The sequence below is a fragment of the Musca domestica genome, unplaced genomic scaffold (assembly GCF_030504385.1).
Source record: "Musca domestica strain aabys unplaced genomic scaffold, Musca_domestica.polishedcontigs.V.1.1 90, whole genome shotgun sequence".
Taxonomy (NCBI): domain Eukaryota; kingdom Metazoa; phylum Arthropoda; class Insecta; order Diptera; family Muscidae; genus Musca; species Musca domestica.
Genome location: NW_026712436.1, coordinates 1,464,599 through 1,487,418, shown reverse-complemented (window position 1 = coordinate 1,487,418; position 22,820 = coordinate 1,464,599). Strand labels below are relative to the sequence as shown.

Sequence of the window (22,820 nt, the reverse complement as noted above, 5' to 3'; positions counted from 1 at the left end):
AGTATTATTTCATAATTATTTCCCTAATAAACAATTCTTAAAATAATCCTTAAAAAATGTTCTCCTTAACAGTCCTTGAAAAAATATTCGTAAAAATTCTATTTAAAAAAAAAAACAAAAAAATTTTGAAATAAAATGAAAATAAATAAAACACATGACCGTCCCTCCTAGAAACAAACATTATCTAAACAACGTGGTGCGGAAAGTCCTTGAAAAAATTGGCGATTATAAAACTTCTTTGAATACCCTCCAACATTTGGAAAGATTTTGTCAATTTTTTTGGAAAAACAAAATCCCTTTAAAAATTCTGTTAAAATCTTAAAAATACCGAATGTTGCAGTTATATTAAGGTCTATACGACGACGTGGACCTGCAAAGGCAACTTTTGTTATAAACCATTACAATAATATCAATTGCGAAACTTGATTAAAAAAATTCGGTGAATAATGTAGCTAAAATCATCAAAATACCGAATAAAGGGAGGTATAGTTATATTGGGACTATACGAAAATGTCGACCTGCACAGGCAATTTTCTGTCATAGGCTGTAGTATCCATTACGAACTTCAAAACTTCCAACAAACTTCACCAAATACGAAAATATTCCGATGAATAATGTCGCTAAAATCGTCAAAATACCGAATATAGGTAGGTACCGTTATATGGGGGCTATATGAAGACGTGGACCTGCAAAGGCAACTTTTGTTATAAACCATTACAATAATATCAATTGCGAAACTTGATTAAAAAAATTCGGTGAATAATGTAGCTAAAATCATCAAAATACCGAATAAAGGGAGGTATAGTTATATTGGGACTATACGAAGATGTCGACCTGCACAGGCAATTTTCTGTCTTAGGCTGTAGCATCCATTACGAACTTCAAATACCAAATTTTAAACATTTCCGGTGAATAATGTCGCTTAAATCACCAAAATACGGAAAAAAGGGAGGTACCATTATATGGGGGACATACCTACATCACCCATTTTCAATACCAAAAGTCCTTCAGGCATAATACACATTTGAGTAAAATTCTATTAACCTACTTCATTTCGTTCGGAAGCTAGAGTGATTTCCACAGATGGACGGACATTGCTAAATTTGATTTTATGCTGATCAAGAATATATATATAAAACTCGTGGGGTCTAAAATGTATTTTTCGAGGTGTTACAAACGGAATGACAAACTTAATATACCCTCCATACTATGGTGGAGGATATAGAAACAAGCCAGCAAAGGCTTTTGTCATACGGAGCCGATCATGTAATACCCTACAACGCAAAACAATTTTGTTCTATTTCTTTTTTTAAATAAACCACGATTATGCCTTCAAAAATATTCTGATATAAATATTACCACGAAGTTTGGATCATATTATGTTCTCGATTCGTTTTATACAAGATATGTATATTTTTAAACATTTTTGAACTTCTATGGGGGAGGTTTCATTCTCACACCTGCTCTAATATTGGTCAAAATATTGCCATTTGAAAATTTTCAATAAAACTGGGCCTTAATTTCTCACTTCAATGGAGTTATAATTACCCACTCATTTCGTCTAAGGAGACCTATTTTCTTAAAAACCTTATTTCGATGTGACACCTTTGGGCTCTAAAATATTATAGACATTCGGAAGCCACAACGCTGAGAGTATAAAAATTGAGCCGCTACATTTGTTGTCCAGTGTAATATCTGCAAAATGTATTTACAGATTTATTTAATCGTGTCTGAAATTATCACATTTGTTTTTTCTTCTCCTTTATTTTATTTTTTTTTTTTTGAATCATTTGCTTTAAACACATACCTATTCCCATTAGAGCAAATCAAGCCAAAACAAAGGAACACATACACTCACATCCACATGTATATGAACATCCATGTGTAAATACATAATATTTATTCGTTTGCTAGTTTGTTGGCTTCTTGCAGCATCCAAAAAAGATACCGGGTGTCGTTTGTTGCTGCTGTTGCTGTTCGTCGTTGCACTAGACGACTGCAACGTGCTGCAGTTTGATTTAGTGTGGTGCCTTCTTCACACCAAATGGGGTTAGTGGGGGATGTGGGTGCCGCCTGCCTGCCTGTAATCCGATGTTTATTTACTTGTCTGTCTGTCGGCCGCCGATGATGCCCACCAAGTGTATCTCTCACAGATGATGATTATGATTCTGCTGCTGATAATGATGTTGCGAGTCGAGTACACGGTCTCATCTTTATTTGTTTGTTCACACTCTCAGCGAAGAGAATAGACAATCAAAACAGAATCCCACACACTCAGTACTTGGTACAACAACAACAACTGTATCTAACAGATAATTACAATAAATGGTCCGGCTGTTGTTGTTGCTGCAGTGCTTTTCTCTTCTTCAGTCTATTGAATTGCTGGTGCTTTTGTTGTTGTTACTATTATTGTTCATTCACTCTCAGTACTACAGCTACTACTTGTGTTTCGTAGTATTTTTTCTGTATTTTCCTATCTCATTTGTAAAATTCCTATGTGTTGTTGTTGTAGCTGTTTTGACTACAACAAAATTTATTTTTAGTGTTTGTGGCAGAACGACAAAAACAACATGGAATACAATTTTTTCTATGTTTTTGCCCATTTTTTCTGTTGTTCTTTACAATTTCTTCTCTTCCTTTTTTTCTGTTGCCTGTTTGTGGTCGTGTGTGTTCTTTTCGATGAGATGGATGAGCTGAGGTGAGAGTTCTAGATACTTTCCATTGCAAATACACCAAAACAAATGCCTCCAACACTTTTGCTTTGTTCACACACACACACACTAGAAGTCGTTTCGTTCTATGACTGAACAGTGGTTTACGAGGAGTGAAATACGGGGAGATTCTTTCTCCCCAGAAAAAGTATATTTGCAATAACCAAAAAAATGGGAACCACCTGAGTCGAATAATCCATTACTGAGTAATGTAAACAAATTACGTTCTGCATTGTCAGTAGGTATAATGGGTTATTTCTTAAAAAAATTCCAACATTATACCATCAGCCATATGGGTATAGGGTGTGCATATCATTTGATACAGCCAAAATGTGGTTCATCGAAATAACGGTTTTAGACCCTAGGTATCTTTGGACTAAATTCGTTTAAGGAATCGAGCTTACGATATCCGTCCGTCTGTCTAGTATGATAATTATCGAAGGAAGTACATGATTTAGTCCAAACTTGGTAATTCGTAATATTGTTTTCAAACTTTGATCGTGTTCGGAGATGGACATCATCGGTCCACTCCTTCTGGTAAATCTCCCCCAAAAGGTCACTATTTTCAAAGAAAATAATTTGCCTCATAGAAAGAGAGAGGATCATTCGATTTTGTGCAAACTTAGCAAATCCCAATATTTTTGTAAGTGCAAGGTCAGGTGCGAAAATCGATAATATCGGCCGACTCCTTCAGAATCTTTCAGTTTGACGTTTAACGAGAAGGATAATAGTAAATCCATTGCACAATGGACCCACATCCAATTTTCCAGTTCAAAACTATTTCAACCTCTCCGTAGGTATACCCTAGAAACCAACTGGCCTTAGTATCAAATGTGAGAATTTCAGCCTATCCCTTAACTTAATACCAAGTTTAGAAACATCTACATTTCATCATCCTAGATACCAACCATGATCATAAATTAGTACTTTTCGAAAAATAAAAGTACCCATTTGGAAAACCACTACCAGTTCTCAACACCTAATATCAACAGAGACCTCAATATTAAATTTCCGGATTCCACCTCTATCCTGCACCCGATTCCCAATTTAGTACCATTTAGTACTTTTTGAACAATTTTAGTACACATTTCCAAAACCACCTCCATATCTTAACCAAAGACACCAACAGTCACATCTATATAAAATTTCAGGATTTCAGCTCTATTCTTTCACTAAATACCTTATTCAGTACTATTTATTACTTCTCTGACAATTATAGTACACATTTCCCAAACGACCTCCATATCAAATGTGAGTATTCTAGCCGTATCCCTTCTCCCAATACCAAAATTAGTACCATTTAGTAATTTTCGTATAAATATAGGACGCATTTCCAAACCACTGCCAAATCTCGAACACAGATAATATAAATTTTAATATTACATTTTATCTCATCTCTTCAATAGCTACATATAGCATACAGAAAACCTTAACCTCCTCCGTAGCATATACAAGACTTTAAGGTCTACTAAGGCAAATAGAACACCTCAACGTCCTCTAGAGTAAATTTAAGACCTCAACGTCCTCTAGAATAAATATAAGACGTCAAGGTCCTCTAGAGCAAATAGACCCCAAGGTCCTCTATAAAAAACAGAAGATCTCAAAGTTCTCCAAGGCTAAAATAAAAGACATCAAGGTCCTCTAAGGCAAATAGAAAACCTGAAGGTTCCAAAAGGAGACTACAATGTCTTCTATAGGAAATAGAAGACCTCAAGTTCCTCTATAGTAAATATAAGAGCTCAAGACCCTCTATAATAAATACAAGGCCTCAAGGTCTTTTATGAATATTCTTGTCTATAGCAAGTAAAAAAGCTGAAGTTCAGCCGGGTCGATCTTTGAATACCCTCCACCATTTGCAACAATTTTGACAATTTTCAAAAAAATAAAATCTGTTAAAAATTCTGTTAAAATCTTAAAAATACCGAATGAAGCCATTATACGACGACGTGGACCTCCATAGGCAACTTTTGTCAAAAACGATTACAATATTCAAATGCGAAGACATGAACCTGCACAGACAATTTTCTGTCATATGCTGTAGTACCCAATACGAATTTCAAATACCAAATTTGAAACATTTCCAGTGAATAATGTCGCTTAAATCAACAAAATATCGAATATCGGGAGGTACCGTTATATGGGGTCTATATCAAAGTGTGGATCTACATGGCCCGTTTTCAATATCAAAAGTCCTGCAGACATATTACACATTTGAGTAAAATTGTATCAACCCTCTTCATTTCGATCGGAAGCTAGATCCATGCTATGGTGAAGGGTATAAAAATTCGTTTTTATCAGGTTTACATTTCAATATTATTTTTTTCTTTTTTAAAAATTGCAAAAATGCCCTCTCATTCATAATAACTAAAGCGATAATAATAGACTTTGGTGGTTAGAGCTGCCAGATGTACAAAGCGATTATCCCGTCAAGGCATCGGAATATACCTGTATCAGGTTTTCCAGTGAATCGGCTCGACTTTAAGGTGAGGTGGTTGCCAAAATAGTGGAAACATAACTCTTGGCAGTTTTGTTCGCCTTTGGTATTGGGCAGTACAGTACCAAATATACACTTTTCCAAACCACCTCTTTATTTCAAACCTACAACCAACAGGGATAAATGTAGTGAATCCATCCTGGAGATGACTTAGATTCGGATTTACATACTTTTTATAAATAAATTCAATGATACTTCAAACCACTGTCCACAATCATTTATAATGATGACGATATAGAGCAGAGTAATCATTTTAGATGATGATGACGACGATGAGTCCATGCCGTCTTCAGTCATACTCTAGGCAGTCGTCCGTTCAATTCATTCATTCGTTCGTTTGTTCGTTCACAGGCAAATAGCAAATGTTTTCGTTTCAGTTTTAATGCGCTCGCTCTTGTTGCTGCTGCAAGTTGTCTGTCAATTGTTGTGTTGTGTCTGTCCGATGGTGTTGTATCTTTCCATGCGCCAACAAACAACATCATCACCGTTACCGTCGTCATTGTCGCCGCCGTGGTCGTCGTCGTCGTTGTTGTCTTCGATGTCGTTATCGTTGTCTAATGTCGTCCCATTGTGTCTTTAGCCGCAAGTCGTCGAGACGTCTAAGCAAAATAAGATTATATGCCGCGCATAATTTTTACAAAATACACCTACCAAAAATAAAAATAAAATTCGTTGTAAAATTAGTTTGAAAACGAAAAGCAACAAAAAATTAGATATTTAAATATTTTAGAGAAAAAAAATTATAGTGGAAAAAATTTTGTCAGAAAAATTGAGAATTTGTGTGTTAAAGTGGGAAAAAAAAGAGTGGAAGAATTCAAATCCCAAGCAACCAAATCGAATGTGTTAATTATTTTCAAATTTGTGAATGAAAACAAACGTCAGCCAAAATAAATAGTTGAGCTGCATTAGGAAGTGTTTGTAATACCAATTGAAATATTAAATAAATTAAACAAATATTAATTTTTTAAATAAAAGAAATATAAATTGAATAAAATTGTTTTGTTAATAAAAATTTCAAAATTAAAAATTCTATGGAAAAGTTTTAAAAATAAATAATAAAAATTCATTATTCAATAAAATTAACCAAAATCCATTTCCCCCCTAAGTGAAGTGTTCTTGGAAGAAAAGTGTGATTCGTGTGATTCTGTGTGATCTTGAAATAAAATTGGAAATTATTTTTGTTTTATCTTCATCGCAGCAAATAAGTGACAACAACTACAACATCAAACAGCCATCATGTTGGCCCTCAAGGAATGTCTGATACGCGAAGGTGTCTTAAATTTAAATACTCCAAATTTAACGTCTAGTCCCAACAGCTCTTCATCGAAATCGCAGAAATATCCACCACCATATCCCCTGTATCGAAATCATTATAGTTTTGGCTCACATTTGGATTTATTGTCTACACCGGCTATAACTAAAAGTTAGTATTCCCAAATCATGTAGAAAATAAGAAGAAGAACAACAACAACAAGAAATTGATATCATTGCGAATTTTTGCTAATAATACACGGAGAAAAAATGAGTAGTTATTTTTTGTGATATTAAATTAAATTGTTATTCCTTTCAAGAAACCTGAAACCCTTTTAATTTTTGAGAAACTTGAAACCATTTAAATACTTTATTCAGCGTGTTTATTTTTTTAGGCATGCTAGGATACTAGACTGAGTCCTAATAAATGTATAATATTGTAGAGTTAGTATTGCACCTCGTCCAGATTGAGAAATTTGTTACAAGGATCAAGATTCGACATGCTAATAATCCCGAAATGTCAATATTTAAGGAGTTATGGTAATACGTAAATACCCTATTTTCCTTAAAAAAAAAGAAAAGATTTTGAAGTCGAATTGTAGGCATCTCCTGAATAATCTTTGGATTAGCTAGAAATCCCTCCTTGAAATATGTAATTTCACTAGATTTTGATGGGTTCCAGGACATAACACCTGAAGAATTAGCTAGAGGTAGATCCCAGTCGACTGATCTACAGGGTGAGATAAAAAAAACTGCAACATAGTCAAACGCCATAATTTTTAAATGTTAATGAATGAAAACTAAAAATGTCGGAAGTATCATTAAATTTTAGAAAAAGTTTAGATTTGTTCGAATTTGTCACCTTTGGCACGAATTATGGCTCTCAAACGGCCAATGCTGTGCGGTATTTTGCCCATTTCCGACGAAGCGCTTCCTTGAGAGATCGACACTTTGGTATTTTTTAGTGCCAACCTTGCTTTCCAAAATATTCCAGACACAATAGTCCAACGGATTGGTATCCGGAGATTTTGGTGGTCATTGTGCGCTGCAAATGAAGCGAGGAATCTCATTTTGTAACCATTCTTGGGTGGCGCGATGAGTGCGATGGTGCTGAGTTGGAATGTCCAAGGTCTGCGGCCAAAATGTTTGAGCATTGGGCATGCTTTAATACACTCTCCAGAATATTTTCACGATAATATTCGGCATTTATTCTGATGCCACGGTCGATTAAAAGCGGTAATCGACCATCGGCTGTTATGGTGGCCAACACCATCGCACCACACCATGGCCGACGCTTGAGTTCTGGTGGCCCACCGAAGGTGCAAATTTTCAGCTGACCTCTTTGGCAAGTAAACACGATCCTTTTTGTTTGTTTACAAACTGCTGGACAACGAACGTTTTCTCATCGGAGAAAACAAAATTCGGCAATTCACCACTTTCGGCCAATCGAAGCAATTCTTTAACTCTCTTGAGTCTATATTCTTTATTTTTGCGGTGTAAGTTCTTGAGCTTTTTTGGAATTTCAATGGCTTTACCCCGAGTTCATTTTTCAATATTTGCGAATGAATTATTGCGACGCGGCTTTCGATCAAGTCGCATCTTTACTTTTTTCCATTTCTGCTGATGTTTCTGTTTTCTTCCGCCCACTTCCTTGACGTCGGGCTACGCTACCAGTATTACGGTAACGAGCGATGGCACGAGACACAAAAGATTTATTCACATTTAAAAGCTGGAATGCTCTAACGATAGCCACTTGTGGTTATTCAGCCAAATATAAAGAAGTCATCCATCACGAATAACTTCTATTCCGCAACAATTCTCACCAAAATAACTTTTTACGCTTGTAAACAATATAATAAGGTGTCACTGAAATAATTTTAACAGTTGTCGGACGAGTGGCTTAGAAATTACAGCAGTCTGAAGTTGGTTGCAGTTATTTCATCTCACTCTGTATATCAAACTTACTTCCCAATATTGATTCTCAAAACAAATTTTGTAATGCCAAATGGTAGCATTTTCAAAACTTTAGTACCACTTTAGAACTTTTCGTAACCTTTAATTTCGAACTTCCAAAAACCCTTTGGTACTTCTACCCTGCACTCCATTAGGGACTCTCATTCCAAATTTCCGAATTGTAGCTCATTCAGTTTTTCCAATAACAATTTTTCTATTTTTAGTACATTTTAGTACTTCTCATATACTTTTTGTACAAAATGTGACAAACCTAGCCTTATCTCACGCTTAAGCACCAAAACTGACTCTTGTGCAAAATTTCAAGATTCTAGCTCTAGCCGTTTCATCTGGTTGTTGATTCTCAGTCAGTCAGTTATTTCACTACTCTTTTATATAACCCTTTTACGTTTTCGTTGTTAAGATGTCTAAATGAGGTTAATATTCGAATATAACTTTTCAAAAAATTACAAAATCAATTTTTAGAGTTGTATTAACCTCTATATTTTTCGCCGTGTATTTTTGCATTCATTTATTCCCAAATTTTTAATGTGATTGTTTTTTTTTTATTTATTTAAAATGCACTGGTTTCGTGTGTGTCTGTCTTTTGCTAGTGGTTTTTACTAAATGTATTTTTTATTCGTTGATCATTTACTTAGCTGTTTTTTATTTTCAGAATTTGCTTGTTTTTGTTTTTTTTTTTGTATTTCTGCCTAAAAATACTTTACTCAATTTTAATCCGAAAAAGAACAAATCATTTGTTGTTGCGTTCTACTTAATTTTCTGGTTGTATTTTTAGATCAAAACAAAAATAAAGCGAAACATGGGTATAAATTGAAAAGAAAAAACAACAAAACAGTTGACAATTGGGAGGGAATTAATAAAATTAATTTTTTAATAATTTATGGAATAAATGAACAGAACATGATTGCGGACAACTCATGTTAATTAATTATTTCTTTTTTTTTTTTAATTAAATTATATTTTGAATTATGAAAGTGATATGGAATTTTGGCTGAGTTGTATGGGAATGACATATGAATACTCTACTGGGTAAGAAGACGCAAAAAAAAATTCAAAAGGGTTTTTGGTGTTAGAAGGGAGATGTATAAGGGAAAGTCAGATTTCTTCATTTGAAGTTTATCCTTTATGACTGCAGAAAAACGGAAATGTCCGACATCTATTAAAATTATTCCAGTAACAGCTCATTATATCGTTTGCAAGCGTACGACAGCATTTTGGTGAGAATTTTCCAGAAAAAAAGTCATTCGTGATGGAATTAAAGCGTGATAGTGTGATTTCTTTATTTTTGGCTGGAAAACCACGAGTGGCTATCTTTAGAGCACTCCAGCATTTGCGAATAAATCTTTTGTGTCTCGTACCATCGTTCGTACCGTGATACTGGTAGCGTAGCCCGACGTCAAGGAAGTGGGCGGAAGAAAACAGCAACATCAGCAGAAATGGTTCGAAAAGCAATGAAGAGACTTGATCGAAACCCGCGTGGCAGTGGCCGAAAAATGGGTCGTGAGCTGAACATATCGCATTCGGCAAATAATGAAAAATGAGCTCGGGGTAAAGCCATTGAAATTCCAAAAAGTGCAAGAACTTACACCGCAACTGAAAGAAAATAGACTCAAAAGAGCTAAAGAGTTGCTTCGCTTGGCCGAAAGAGGTGAACTGCCGAATTTGGTTTTCTCCGTCTCCGATGAGAAAACATTCGTCAGCTGCAAATGTGCACCTTCGGTTGGCCACTAGAACTCAAGCACCGACCATGGTGATAGTCTGGGCCGCCATAACAGCCGATGGTCGCTCTCCGCTCTTATTAATCAACCGTGGCATCAGAATTAATGTCGAAAATTATCGCAAAAATATTCTGGAGGGTGTATTAAAGCTTTGGGCACGCATACATTTTGGCCACGGACCTTGGACATTCCAACAAGACTCAGCACCATCGCACTCAGCACGCGCCACCCAAGAATGGTTACAAAATGAGGTTCCTCGCTTCATTTCCAGCGCAGAATGGCCACAAAAATCTCCGGACACGAATACATAGGAGTATTGTGTCTGGAATATTTTGGAAAGCAAGGTTTGCATTAAAAAATACCAAAGTGTCAATTACCTCAAGCAAGAGATTCGCCGGGAATGGGCCAAAATACCGCAAAACAACATTCGGGCAGCGTGTGACGGTTTCATTGGCCGTTTGAAGGCCATAATTCGTGCCAAAGGTGACCAAAACGAACAAATCGAAACTTATTCTAAAATTTGATGCTATTCCTGACATTTTTTGATTTCATTCAATAAAATGTAAAAAAATGTAAAAAAATGTGGCGCTTGACTTTGTTGCAGTTTTTTTTATCTCACCCTGTATATTCCATGCAATTTAAATTCATATTTATTATATTTTCATATGACTGACGGATGCTGTTTTATATTTCTTCTATCCAAAAAACCACATACATTGATTTCTCCTTGAACATTTTTTTTTTTCTAAAAAATATTATAATTTTTATCTGAATATCACATTTTTTTTTCAAAATCCCACAATTAAGTACCAACCTCGTAAATTCTTCAAAATGTTTGCTCAATTTTTAGCATAGACATGCTACAGCAATTAGTTGGCCATTGTTTTTCGTATTCGATTATGGCAACTGTCGGTCACAAGGGCTCATCGATGGGCGGCCAGACCACATTAAATCATTTCACAACATAGTGCGAAGTCAAGTGATATTTCACATTCTTTAGAGAAAGAAACGGACAACCCTTGCACCCTCCTTCATATTTTAAAAGAAATTTGACATGAAATTCTTGAAAAAATATAATACCAGACACTGAAAACAATTTTTTAAGTTTTGTGTTGAAAAGTGGATTATGTGTGGAAATTAATTTTGTGGGATGATTTGACAACAAATTGGAAAATTAATAAAAGAGATAAATATTTAATTTGTTTTCTGTATAAAGAAGTGCTCCTATTGATAGGAGATCTATTGAAAAAGAACTCTAAAAATCCTCAATCAAGGGAACACCTTATAAAGCTCCTCTATAGGTGTAATACCGGTAATACTTTAGAATGATTGTCATCTACAGAGGAAGGTTCCTCGGAGGACTTCTAACCATGACAATACTAAATATAATATTTTATCCCGTAAAATAATCGTAGAAGTTCTTCAATATTTATGAATTCTATATGTAGAATATCTGAGAGATATATTTGATTTGTGGAAGTTCTTATAAATATTGTCTGTCTGTAGAAGCCTCATAGAAACCCCATTGTGTACAGAAAATTTGTTAACAAATGTCTATTTTCTGAAGAAGTGTAAAAAATCTCTTTATGATACGCCTCTACTCCTTCGGGCCCATCCACCACCACCTATTAAGGGCCAAATTTCTATAAAAGACCTGTAAAATGTCATCTCTTTACACGAGACTTATACATTGAGATCCTTTGACAAAAGACCCGTCAAAAAGCTACTTTCTGTGGAAGACCTGTAAGGTGTCATCTTCCTTTAAAGGATCAAGGATCAATAAAAATAAATGATGTATTCTTAACGTCCCCTGACTCGAAAGTATGCGGAAAGTTAAATACCGAATGAGAAAATTATCTATCGCCTTTGATTCAAAGCGTCATGGATAGATTATTAACTGCCTGACTGATTCCGCCTAGGCAGAGGATGGGATAACGAACTTGGTACATTAAGCGTACTAAAATTACGTAATGGTACAACATTGTAAATGAGCGTTTGTACAAAATGGTTACTGAGGGCTCAATAAGACTTAGAACTTTAAAATTTAACCATTCTTGGGTGGTGCTGAGTCCTGTTGGAATGTCCAAGGTCTGCGGACAAAATGTTTGCGTGACCAAGGCTTTAATACACCCTCCAGAATATTTCCGCGATTATATTCGGCATTTATTCTAATGCCACGGTCGATTAATACGAGCGGAGAGCGAGAATCGGCTTTTATGGCGGCCCACACAATCACCATGGCCGGCGCTTGAGTTCTGGTGGCCAACCGAAGGGGCACATTTTCAGCTGTCCTCTTTGGCAAGTAAACCCGATCATTTTGTTTGTTTACCAACTGCTGGGCAACGAATTTTTTCTCATCGGATAAAACCAAATTCGACAGTTCACCACTTTCGGCCAAGCGAAGCAACTCTTTAGCTCTTTTGAGTCTATTTTCTTTCAGTGGCGGTATAAGTTTTTGCACTTTTTGGAATTTCTATGGCTTTACCATCCCGAGCTCATTTTTCAATATTTTCCGAATTGAATATTGCGATATGTTCAGCTCCCAAGCCATTTATCGGCCACTGCGACGCGGGTTTCGATCAAGTTTCTTCTTTACTTTTCGAACGATTTCTGCTGATGTTGCTGTTTTCTTCCGTCCACTTCCTTGACGTCGGGCTCACGGTAAGTAGCGATGGAACGAGACACAAAAGATTTATTCACATTTAAATGCTGAATTGCTCTATCGATAGCCACTTGTGCTTTTCCAGCCAAATATAAAGAAATCACACTATCACGCTTGAATTCCATCACGAAGAACTTTTTTTCTGGAAAATTGTACCAAAATGCTTTTGTACGATTGTAAACAATATAACGAGTTGTCACTGGAATAATTTTAACAGCTGTCGGACGAGTGGCTTAGAAATGACAGCAGTCTGAAATTGGTTGCAGTTTTTTCATGACATCCTGTATATCACCTTTGGCGTATAATTTACTATACATCCATGTTTTTACATAGTCTCAATGTAAAGGTACTTTTACAATATATTCCGTATTTTTACCATTTAGACTGCATAATCTTTCGGATTTGTAAAAATATTATTTTTTTTATACTTCATAATGGGTGTCCAAAAACTGTCCATATTGTTTCAAGATTTCTATATAACAACCCCCACCGATATTCGCTATTTTGTTGATCCTATCTACATTTTTCCACCATGCTCAGAAAATCAACGTACTCATATTTTGAGAGAATGACAAATTTTGTACATGGAAAATTCGGCCCTATCTTCGGGCGTGAGGGGATAAAATGAATTTACATATTACGACCCCCTTTGTTAGTTGATCTGTTTGTCAGTTCAAGTTCTATTTTCTTTCGGCTTTTTGTTATTTTCTAATTTTAATTCATTGCATCGTCGAGTGTTTGTCCCACAATGTCAATAGCAGCAGAGATAGCTATCGTCGAACAGATTTGCATAGTCACACATCAAAACAAAATGATGATCAAACTGAATTGCAGGCTTACAACAATTGGATGGAAGCTGAAGCTGAATACGGATGCTGCTGTAACTGGGGATGATGATGGAGTGGGTGATATCACCACCTTCTTTATTTAAAACAAAAAAACAATGTGGGGGATGGTTGCAAGTCGGGTTCCATTTGACGGTGTTGGATGCACCTAACATTCAAGTAGTATTACACCGAAAGGTTGCATGCATGGTGCCAACACTTGTAAAGTGATTGTTGTAATGATAGTTATTGGTTGTGTGTTTACCTTGTCACACACACACACACACACACAGTAACACTCTCACAGTAAATCTCATCGCTATATGAGCACAAGAATAGATAATAATCATCAATGGGGTTAGGTGTATTTATCAGGAAAAAAGGGGGTCAATGAGCCAGTGGCAGCAGTGCTTAGCTATTGATATTGTCAGCTATATTTCTGGTAAATGCTCATTAAAACCAAAAGCAAAGGTACTGCTGCCACTAACTAATGGGGCTTAGCTTAGACGTTATGTCGCACTGGTATTAAGTAATGTGTAACAATATAATCTTATTAGTAGGATTTAACATTACCACGGAAACCACAATGCGGAGGAGGTGGGGAAAATGAGATATTGAATTGCCATAGGTGGTTGTGTGTGTCACAAAAAATGTTTGTGTTGAAGGAAACTGATGTAAAACAAGTAAAAAAGCAGTAAGTTCGGCCGGGCCGAACTTTGAATACCCTCCACCAATTGGAACGAATTAGAAAATTTTCAAAAAAATAAAATCCAATAAAAATTCTTTTAAAATCTTTAAAATATCTAATATAGGAAGGTGCCGATATATGGGGAGATATACGATATTGTGGACCTATAAAGACAAATCTATGTCTGCGTGTAAAGTACTCACAAGGAACTCCGTGTGTGGATTTTCAGACAATACGATTGGAAAATGTGGCTAAAATCATCAAAATACCGAATATCGCGGGGTACCGTTATATGGGAGCTATACGTTATCGTTAACCTATATAGAGAATTCTCTGTCGGTGGGTAAAGTGCTCACAAAGAACCCCTTGTGTACAAAGAACCCCTTGTGACCATTCCGTTGAAAAATATGGCTAAAAACATCAAAATACCGAATATCGGGGGTACCGTTATATGAGGGCTATACAATATCGTGGATCTATATAGATAATTCTCTGCCGAGGTATAAAGTACCCACAAGGAACTCCTTGTGTGGATTTTCAGACAATTCCGATGAAAAATGTGGGTCAAATCATAAAATACCGAATATCGAGAGGTACCGTTATATGGGGGATATACGATATCGTGGACCTGTATAGACAATTCTCTCTCAGGGGGTGAAGTACTCACAAGTAACTACTTGTGTTGATTTTAAGACAATTCCATTGAAAAGCGCGGCTAACATCATCAAAATACCGAATATCGGAGGTTACAGTTATATGGGGGATATACGATATCGTGGACCGATATAGCCCATCTTCGAACTTGACCTGCCTGCAGACAGAAGAGAGATCTGTGCAAAATTTTAGCTTCCTATCTTAATTCGTTTAGACTGTAGCGTGATTACAACAGACGGACGAAGAGGGCTAAATCGTCTTAGAATTTTACGCTGATCAAGAATATATATACTTTGTTGGGTCTAAAATGATTATTTCGATGAGTTACAAACGGAATGACAAACTTAATATACCCTCCATACCTTTTTTGGTGGAGGGTATAATAAGGGCGATAATAAATACAGGGTGAGATAAAAAAAATGCTACAAAGTCAAACGCCATAATATCTACATTTTTTTTTTAAATTTTATTGAACAAAAGCAAAAAATGGCGGAAATAGCATCAAATTTTAGAATAAGTTTAGATTTGTTCGAAGTGGTCAGCTTTGGCACGAATTATGGCCTTCAAACGGCCAATGTTGCTCTCCGGTATTTTGACCCATTCCCGGCGAAGTGCTTGCTTGAGGTGATCGACACTTTGGTATTTTTTAGTGCCAACCTGGCTTTTCAAAATACTCCAGATACAATAGTCCAACGGATTGGTATCCGGAGATTTTGGTGGCCATTGTGCGCTGGAAATGATGCGAGGAACCTCGTTTTGTAACCATTCTCGGGTGGCGCGTGCTGAGTGCGATGGTGTTGAGTTCTGTTGGAATGTCCAAGGTCTGCGGCCAAAATGTTTGTGTGCCCAAGGCTTTAATACATCCTCCAGAATATTTTCGGGATAATATTCGACATTTATTCTGATGCCACGGTCGACTAATACGAGCGGAAAGCGACCATCGACTGTTATGGCGGCCAACACCATCGCACCACACCATGGCCGGCGCTTGAGTTGTGGTGGCCAACGGAAGGTGCACATTTTCAGCTGACCTCTTTGGCAAGTAAACAAGATCATTTTATTTGTTTACAAACAGCTGGACGACGAATGTTTTATCATCGGAGAAAGCCAAATTCGGCAGTTCACCACTTTCGGCCAAGCGAAAAAAACTCTTTAGCTCTTTTGAGTCTGTTTCCTTTCTGCTGCGGTATAAATTCTTGCACTTTTTGGAATTTCAATGGCTTTACCCTGGGCTTAATTTTCAATATTTGTCGAATGGAATATTGCGATATGCTCAGCCACTGCGAATAATATTATTTCTGGAAATCTCAGCAAAATGCTTTTGTACGCTTGTAAACAATATAATGAGCTGCTACTGGAATAATTTTAACCGCTATCGGACGAGTGGCTTAGAAATTACAGCAGTCTGAACTTGGTTGCAGTTTTTTCATCTCACATGATTAAAATAACAAGTAAAATAATAACAATTCCGGCTAGGTCGAACTTTTAAAGCCTCTACTTCGAGGTAAATAAATGTATTGCGATTCGATCGAAAGTGTACAAATTATGGCTAATAACTTTTAACCTTCGCTAAAAATGTGAAATCAGGGTCTGATTTTTTTAATATTTCACATTTCAATATTTTTGCTATTTAAGCACAAATGTGTGTTCTTCTGGTACCTTCCCCAAAAAATTTTAAAACTTTTCCAATAAAATATATAGGACGAGGGGATTACCCGATGTAGATCAAACGTGGCACATCGTAATATTTACTTGTACGGTGGTATGAAATTAAGAAACACTTCGAACTCTTATCTCGCCGGGCTGTGTGGATCTAGCTATGTATGTCTGTCCATGTTAAATTGTAATCACTGTCCGATCCTTACGAATTTGAGGTGAGGTTAAGGTCAAAATAAAAGCATATTGATGAGGGAGATGTTCGCAACATATTTAGGGGTTGAAATGGACTAAAAACAGAAATATTTCCTGATTTTGCTGTTGCTCTACAGGTTGCAATTATATACCAATCAACAGAATTTTGCATGGGGCTAGAGCTTAGGGCTGGAAGCCTAGCAATTTGGATGACCATCGAATAATTTTATCGGGTGAAATAGATATCCAGAATATCGCATATATAACAAAATATATAAAATGTATACCAAAGAAGGGTACGTTAGTTAGACCGCTTATAATTTTGATAATCACCAATTCAGAATGCCCTTTTAGGAGAAAAGAATAAAATCTAAGAAAAAACGCAAAAAAGATGCTGATAAAAATGTCAATATTTTTCTGTAATATTTTGTATTTTTATACCCTCAGTCATATGGCTGGAGAGGTCAAAACGTGCAAAACGGCCAAAACGTGCCTCATTGAAATAAAGGTTTTAGACCCTAGGTCTCCCTGGACCAAATCCGTTTCAGGATATTTGGAGTCTATCTAGTGATGTCTGTCCGTCCACCCGTCCGTTCCGATATGGTCCAAGCTTAGATCGAGTTCGGAGATGGGCAATATCGGTCCACTCCTTCTTGTACCTCACCCACAAAAGATCGACATTTTCAAAACAAATATTTTACTGCACAGAAAGAGAAAGGATAATCCGATTTTGCTCCAACTTTGCAAATCCTAATATTAGCATCAGTGCTAGGTCAGGTGCGTAAATGTATAATATCGGTAAACTCCATCAAGTACCTCCCCCACAAAGGGTCAATGTTTGGAATAATTATAACTCTTATAAAATGTGATGTCAGAGTCCGATTGTCCACAAATTACACACATCACAATATTTATATTAACCCCAGGTCTGGTGTAAAGATGGAATATATTGGTCCACTCCTTCTGGTATCTCCCCCACAAAGGGTGACAATTTTAAATATCCATGAAGCTCATAAAACGCGAAATTGACATCTGATTCCATTCAGACTTGGCACATCTCAATATTTCCATCAACACAAGATCTGTTGTAAAGATGATAGAGATCGAACCATTCCTTCTGGTATCTCCCCACCAAAGGGTCAAAAATTTGAATAACCAAAACAATCATATAATCCGAAATAAGCATACGGTTCTCTTCAAATTTCACATTTGTCATTATTTCTACTAACACAAGATCTGCTGTTAAGATGGAATGTATCGGGCCACTCCTGCTGGTACCTCCTTCACAAAGGCGCAAAAGCTCGAAAAACGCGAAAGTAACATTCGATTCCATTTAGACTTGGTGCATCTCAATATTTCAGTCAACACAAGATTTGTTATAAAGATGTTAGAGATCGGAACATTTCTTCATGTACCTCCCCCACAAAGGGCCCAAAATGTGAATGAACGAAACGATCATAAATTCCGAAATAAGCATCCGGTTCTCTTCAATATTCTGATACAATATTGCACAATTATTGTGAGATTTTTCCCCATACCATTTCGTACCTCCTTCCATAAAGAGGGAAGTTTCGGTCAATAAAAGGAAAACACGTAATCTTTACAAATGAAGCCAAAATTTTAGAATTCGATCCGAATTTCTTACGAGCTTTCAAGAATTCTACAATATTATTAACAAAGATTTCTCATTTGCGGTTTCTTATTCCAAAAAAAAAAAAATACTTTCATTCACGTTATTGTTCTTTTTTCTAATTTTGCTTAGCTTGCCGCCTCCACAGAAACCAAACACAAAAATCAGGTGCTCTCTGGCCCACAACACCTGATACGCTTTTGATATTGCACGTAGACATTGCACTTGATGACATTTCAAGGGTTATTTCACTTAAGACCATTTTGTTCTGATTTTCATATCACCGCTTCTTTAGACATACCGCCAACGTTTGTAGCTGCTCTGGTTAATTCAATTGGCCGCCTTGTTGTCCGTCCGTCTGTCTGCCTTTGCTTTTATGTTTTGTTATGGCATTAAAAGATGATAGATTTTCACAAAACAAACAACAAAGGAAAACAAATAACAAATTATGAAGGTGTATGGGTGGGTGGTGGTGGACAATAGAAGAAGAAGAAGAAGAAGCAATGGAATATAAACCTTTAAAGAGCTTAAAAGTAAAACAAACAAATCAGTATCCAATGACAAACAACAAAACGCAATGACAATAAGACCGGCGGTGGACATTGCCATTCAGAAGCGTTAGATGTAGAACAGTATGACCAACCACCACCAGGCGAACTCACAAATAATGACATCGAGAGATGTACGAGTACCTTTGTACGAATCAATGAACCAGAAGAAGGACTTCACAATGCAAGTGTATGGAAATATTGTGTGTACTTTGCAATGATTGAGGTGTTAACCCATGAAGCGCTGACGTGGTGGACACGGGCTATGAATTGCATTTGGAATTTTCGAATTACAATTGATATGCTATGAATTAGAATTCAAATTGTCGAATTTCAAATGATGATACGAATTACAATCCATCAAAAACTTAGAGGCTTAATGATAATGATAATAACCCCAGCCACCGAAGCTTGGACCTATTATGAACTTCAAATACCCTCATATGGCGGCTATATAAAATCGTGGACTTATGTAGACAATTTTCTGTAAAACTCTTAATACCAAATTTGGAACGATTTCGTGGAATATGTACCGAATATTGGGCGGTACCGTTATATGGAGACTATATGAATACACATACACAATTCAAACTATTGTGCCAAATGTGAAAACTCTACGTTAAATAATGTGGGCTGATTTCAACAGACAGACAAGCAAATAAAAAATAAGTTGCATTCTGTTAGTCATTGATGTTTTCTGGATTGAACCAGAATTTTTTTCTGCAAACTTTATAAATGAAAGGGGACGTCAAAATCAAAGTTTAAATGTACTAACGGTCTCTGTGGGTGTATTGATTAATTAATTACTGTCATTTTTGTACATTCATTTCGATACATGAATTTTGAAAATATTTCAGTAGTAACTGGCTGAGTCAAGGTCTAAGCGAATAGGCTGAGGTTAGAAACTTAAAATTTTGCATTTGGGTCAATGTAGTTCGACTATAAGTGTACTAAAATGTACGAAATCAATTGAATTGGGGAAATTTAAAACCATTTGGTATTATTTGAACGGATTAGGCTTCAAACATGGCATTTGATATAAAAAGTTTGGAAAATAGGGTTGTTATAAGGAGGTGTTTTTTTTTTTTTTGGAAATGTTTACAATAAAGGAATGATTTTAGAAATGCGTACTAAAAGTATACGAAAAATAATAAATGGTACTAAATTTGGGATTTGAGGAAGGAATAGAGTTGGAAATAAAATATGGCATTATGGTCATGTGGGTAGATTTGGAAAAATAGTAAAAAGAATTAAATTCGTCCGAGCCGAACTTTTAATACCCTCCACCTTTGAGTAAAAAACATTTTTATATAAAAATATCTGAATTCAAACGTGTTCCACTTTAAACTACAAATACCAATGAGACCGTTTGGATAATTCTGTTAAACTTTTCTAAAAGCCATAATGTGGATGAGGCCATTATATGGGGGCCATACCAAAACGGGAACCTTCATAGACAATTTTATACTTCAAGGATTGTCATCTACCAAATCTTCTTAAATAACAAATTTTAAGCAATTTCGTGGGTAAATGTGACTAGGATTATCAAAATACCGAATATAGGTGGGTATCGTTGTATGTGGCCTATAGGAAAACGTGGACCTAATTATTCAATATTCTGCCCTCGGAGGTAGAACCAATATTTAGACAAATCCATGTCAAAAATAATTAAAATACTGAATCTCCAGATGTAACATTATATGGGCGCTATACGAAAACGTGGACCTTTACGTACAATGTTTCGCTACTGGAGCTAAAATCCATCATGACCTACAAATACCAAATTTTACAATAATCCGTAACAAAGTGTGGCAAAAAGCATCAAAATACAGAATATCAGGATGTTCAATATGGGGGGCTACACAAAAACGGGGACCTATACAAACAATGTTTCGCCACCGGAGCTAGAACACATTATGACCTACAAATACCAAGTTTTAGAAAAATCCGTGGAAAAATGTGGCGAAAATAATCAAAACACCGAATGTCGGGAGACACCGTTATATGGTGGTTATACCAAACCGTGGACCGATATATCTTAATTTCAATACCAACCATCCTAGACATAATAAGAATTGTTGTTCCAAATTTTTAAGCTCTACGTCAAAGAATATGAGCTATATCATGATTTCAACAGACGGACGGAAAGACAGACAGACGGGCATCGTTAAATCAACTTAGAATTTTATGCTGATCATGAATATTTAGGGATTTTACAAACGGAACGACAAAGTAAATATACCCTCCTTTTCCAGGCGAAGGATATATAAAAATACGAAAAGTACTAAATTTGATTACATTTGGCCTTTGGGGAAAGGAGTTCTGATATTTGGAATAAAGGTCTCTGATGGGGTGCACGACAGATGTACCAAAAGTTCTCTGGAAATTCGAAATTTACATCCAATTTTGCTCCATTTTTTCACGTCCCAATTTTGAATTAAGTCTCGAAGAAATTTTCAAAAAATATTTTACTGGAAAAAAAGGGAAAGGATAATCCAATGTTGTTCCAACTTTGCAAATCCTAGTATTTGTATTAGTAGTGTATCAGGGGCGAACATGGACACAAAGGATAAAAAATTTGAATGATTGTAACTCTTATAAAATGTGATGTAAGAGTCCGATTGTCTTCCATTGTACCTCGCCCGCAAAGGGGAAAATATTGAATATCCGTGAAACTCATAAAGATCGAAATTGACATCCGATTCCATTCAGACTTGGTACATCTCAATATTTCCATCAAAACAAGATCTATTATAAGGATTGTGAGATCGGATTATTTCTATTGGTACATAGATGATACATATCTGCAAACCTCTGGTGCCTCAACCACAAAGGGTCACAATTTTCAATATTTTTATTTGTCATAACATGCGAAATAAGTCAACGATTCAATCGAACATTTGCTGAGGGCATAACTCTGTCGACAAAACCGACTGATATTTTTTTAATAGTTTTATTTTTTTGGTAAATTTACAAATTCCTTCCATATGGTGGAGGCTTTTCGAAGTTCGGCGCCACCGAACTAAACACCAAATCGGATGAAACATATACATGGGTGATATAGCTATATTTGAATCGATTTTCACAAAAATTGATGTATTAGCTTCGAGACTGAATTCGGCCAGATGTGCCAAAATTCACACCATTTGGACTGATATTGGCCATTTGGTGCACAATTAACCCAAAATCGGTTGAAGATATATATGTGGGAGCTATATCTAAATCAGATCAGATTATCACCAATTTCATGAGGGTTCGTCCTTGGGCCAAACAAATAGCGTCTTGGAAAATTTCATCTCAATCTGATAATAAATGCGACTTGCATTTTCTTCACAGAAATACATGGACAGACGGGCGGACGGACATGCATAAATCGACTAAGAAAGTGATGCTATGAAGAACTATAGGCCTATCTCGCTTCCTTCTCCATGTTATAAACAAATGCACAAAGACATAATACCCTCCATGAGGTGTAGAGTATAATTATGACCATAAATCTGACATCTATAGATTAAATATTTCCTACGACTTTTTTTATATATTTAGATTTAAATTCAATATCGATTTCGAAATTATAGAAATATACATCCTCCAAAAATTACTTCCATTCATTGCCTCGCATTTTTAGTGGGTTAAGCCCATTTGTTATAGAACCCACCCGCAATTTACCCACAATTCTCATGCTTCCAATTTCATATTAGATTTCTTATTCAAGTCGATTGGAGGACAAGCCATACGCATATGATGATGTTGACGACGATGATGGTCGTTTGTCGTTGTTAACAAGTTGTTCTCTTTGTCGTCTGTCTGTATCT

The 22,820-nt window shown here is 36.1% G+C and overlaps 1 protein-coding gene across 11 annotated transcripts in view; it reads left to right on the top strand.

The window, feature by feature from the left end:
* The window catches only part of LOC101899622 (supervillin), a 668,298-nt gene that overhangs the window by 288,314 nt on the left and 357,164 nt on the right, over nucleotides 1-22,820 (top strand). Inside the window, exons 1-2 of one of the 11 annotated variants that reach the window (XM_011292400.3) lie at nucleotides 5,978-6,123; nucleotides 6,404-6,628. The exons of 8 other annotated variants lie outside the window; for them this stretch is intronic. In XM_011292400.3, coding sequence (XP_011290702.1) covers nucleotides 6,442-6,628 — 187 coding nt within the window. In that variant the 5' untranslated portion in view covers nucleotides 5,978-6,123; nucleotides 6,404-6,441. Of the gene's footprint in view, nucleotides 1-5,977; nucleotides 6,124-6,222; nucleotides 6,629-22,820 lie in introns of those variants that run through there. 2 more of the 11 variants (XM_011292401.3, XM_011292399.3) reach the window with 2 other exon arrangements.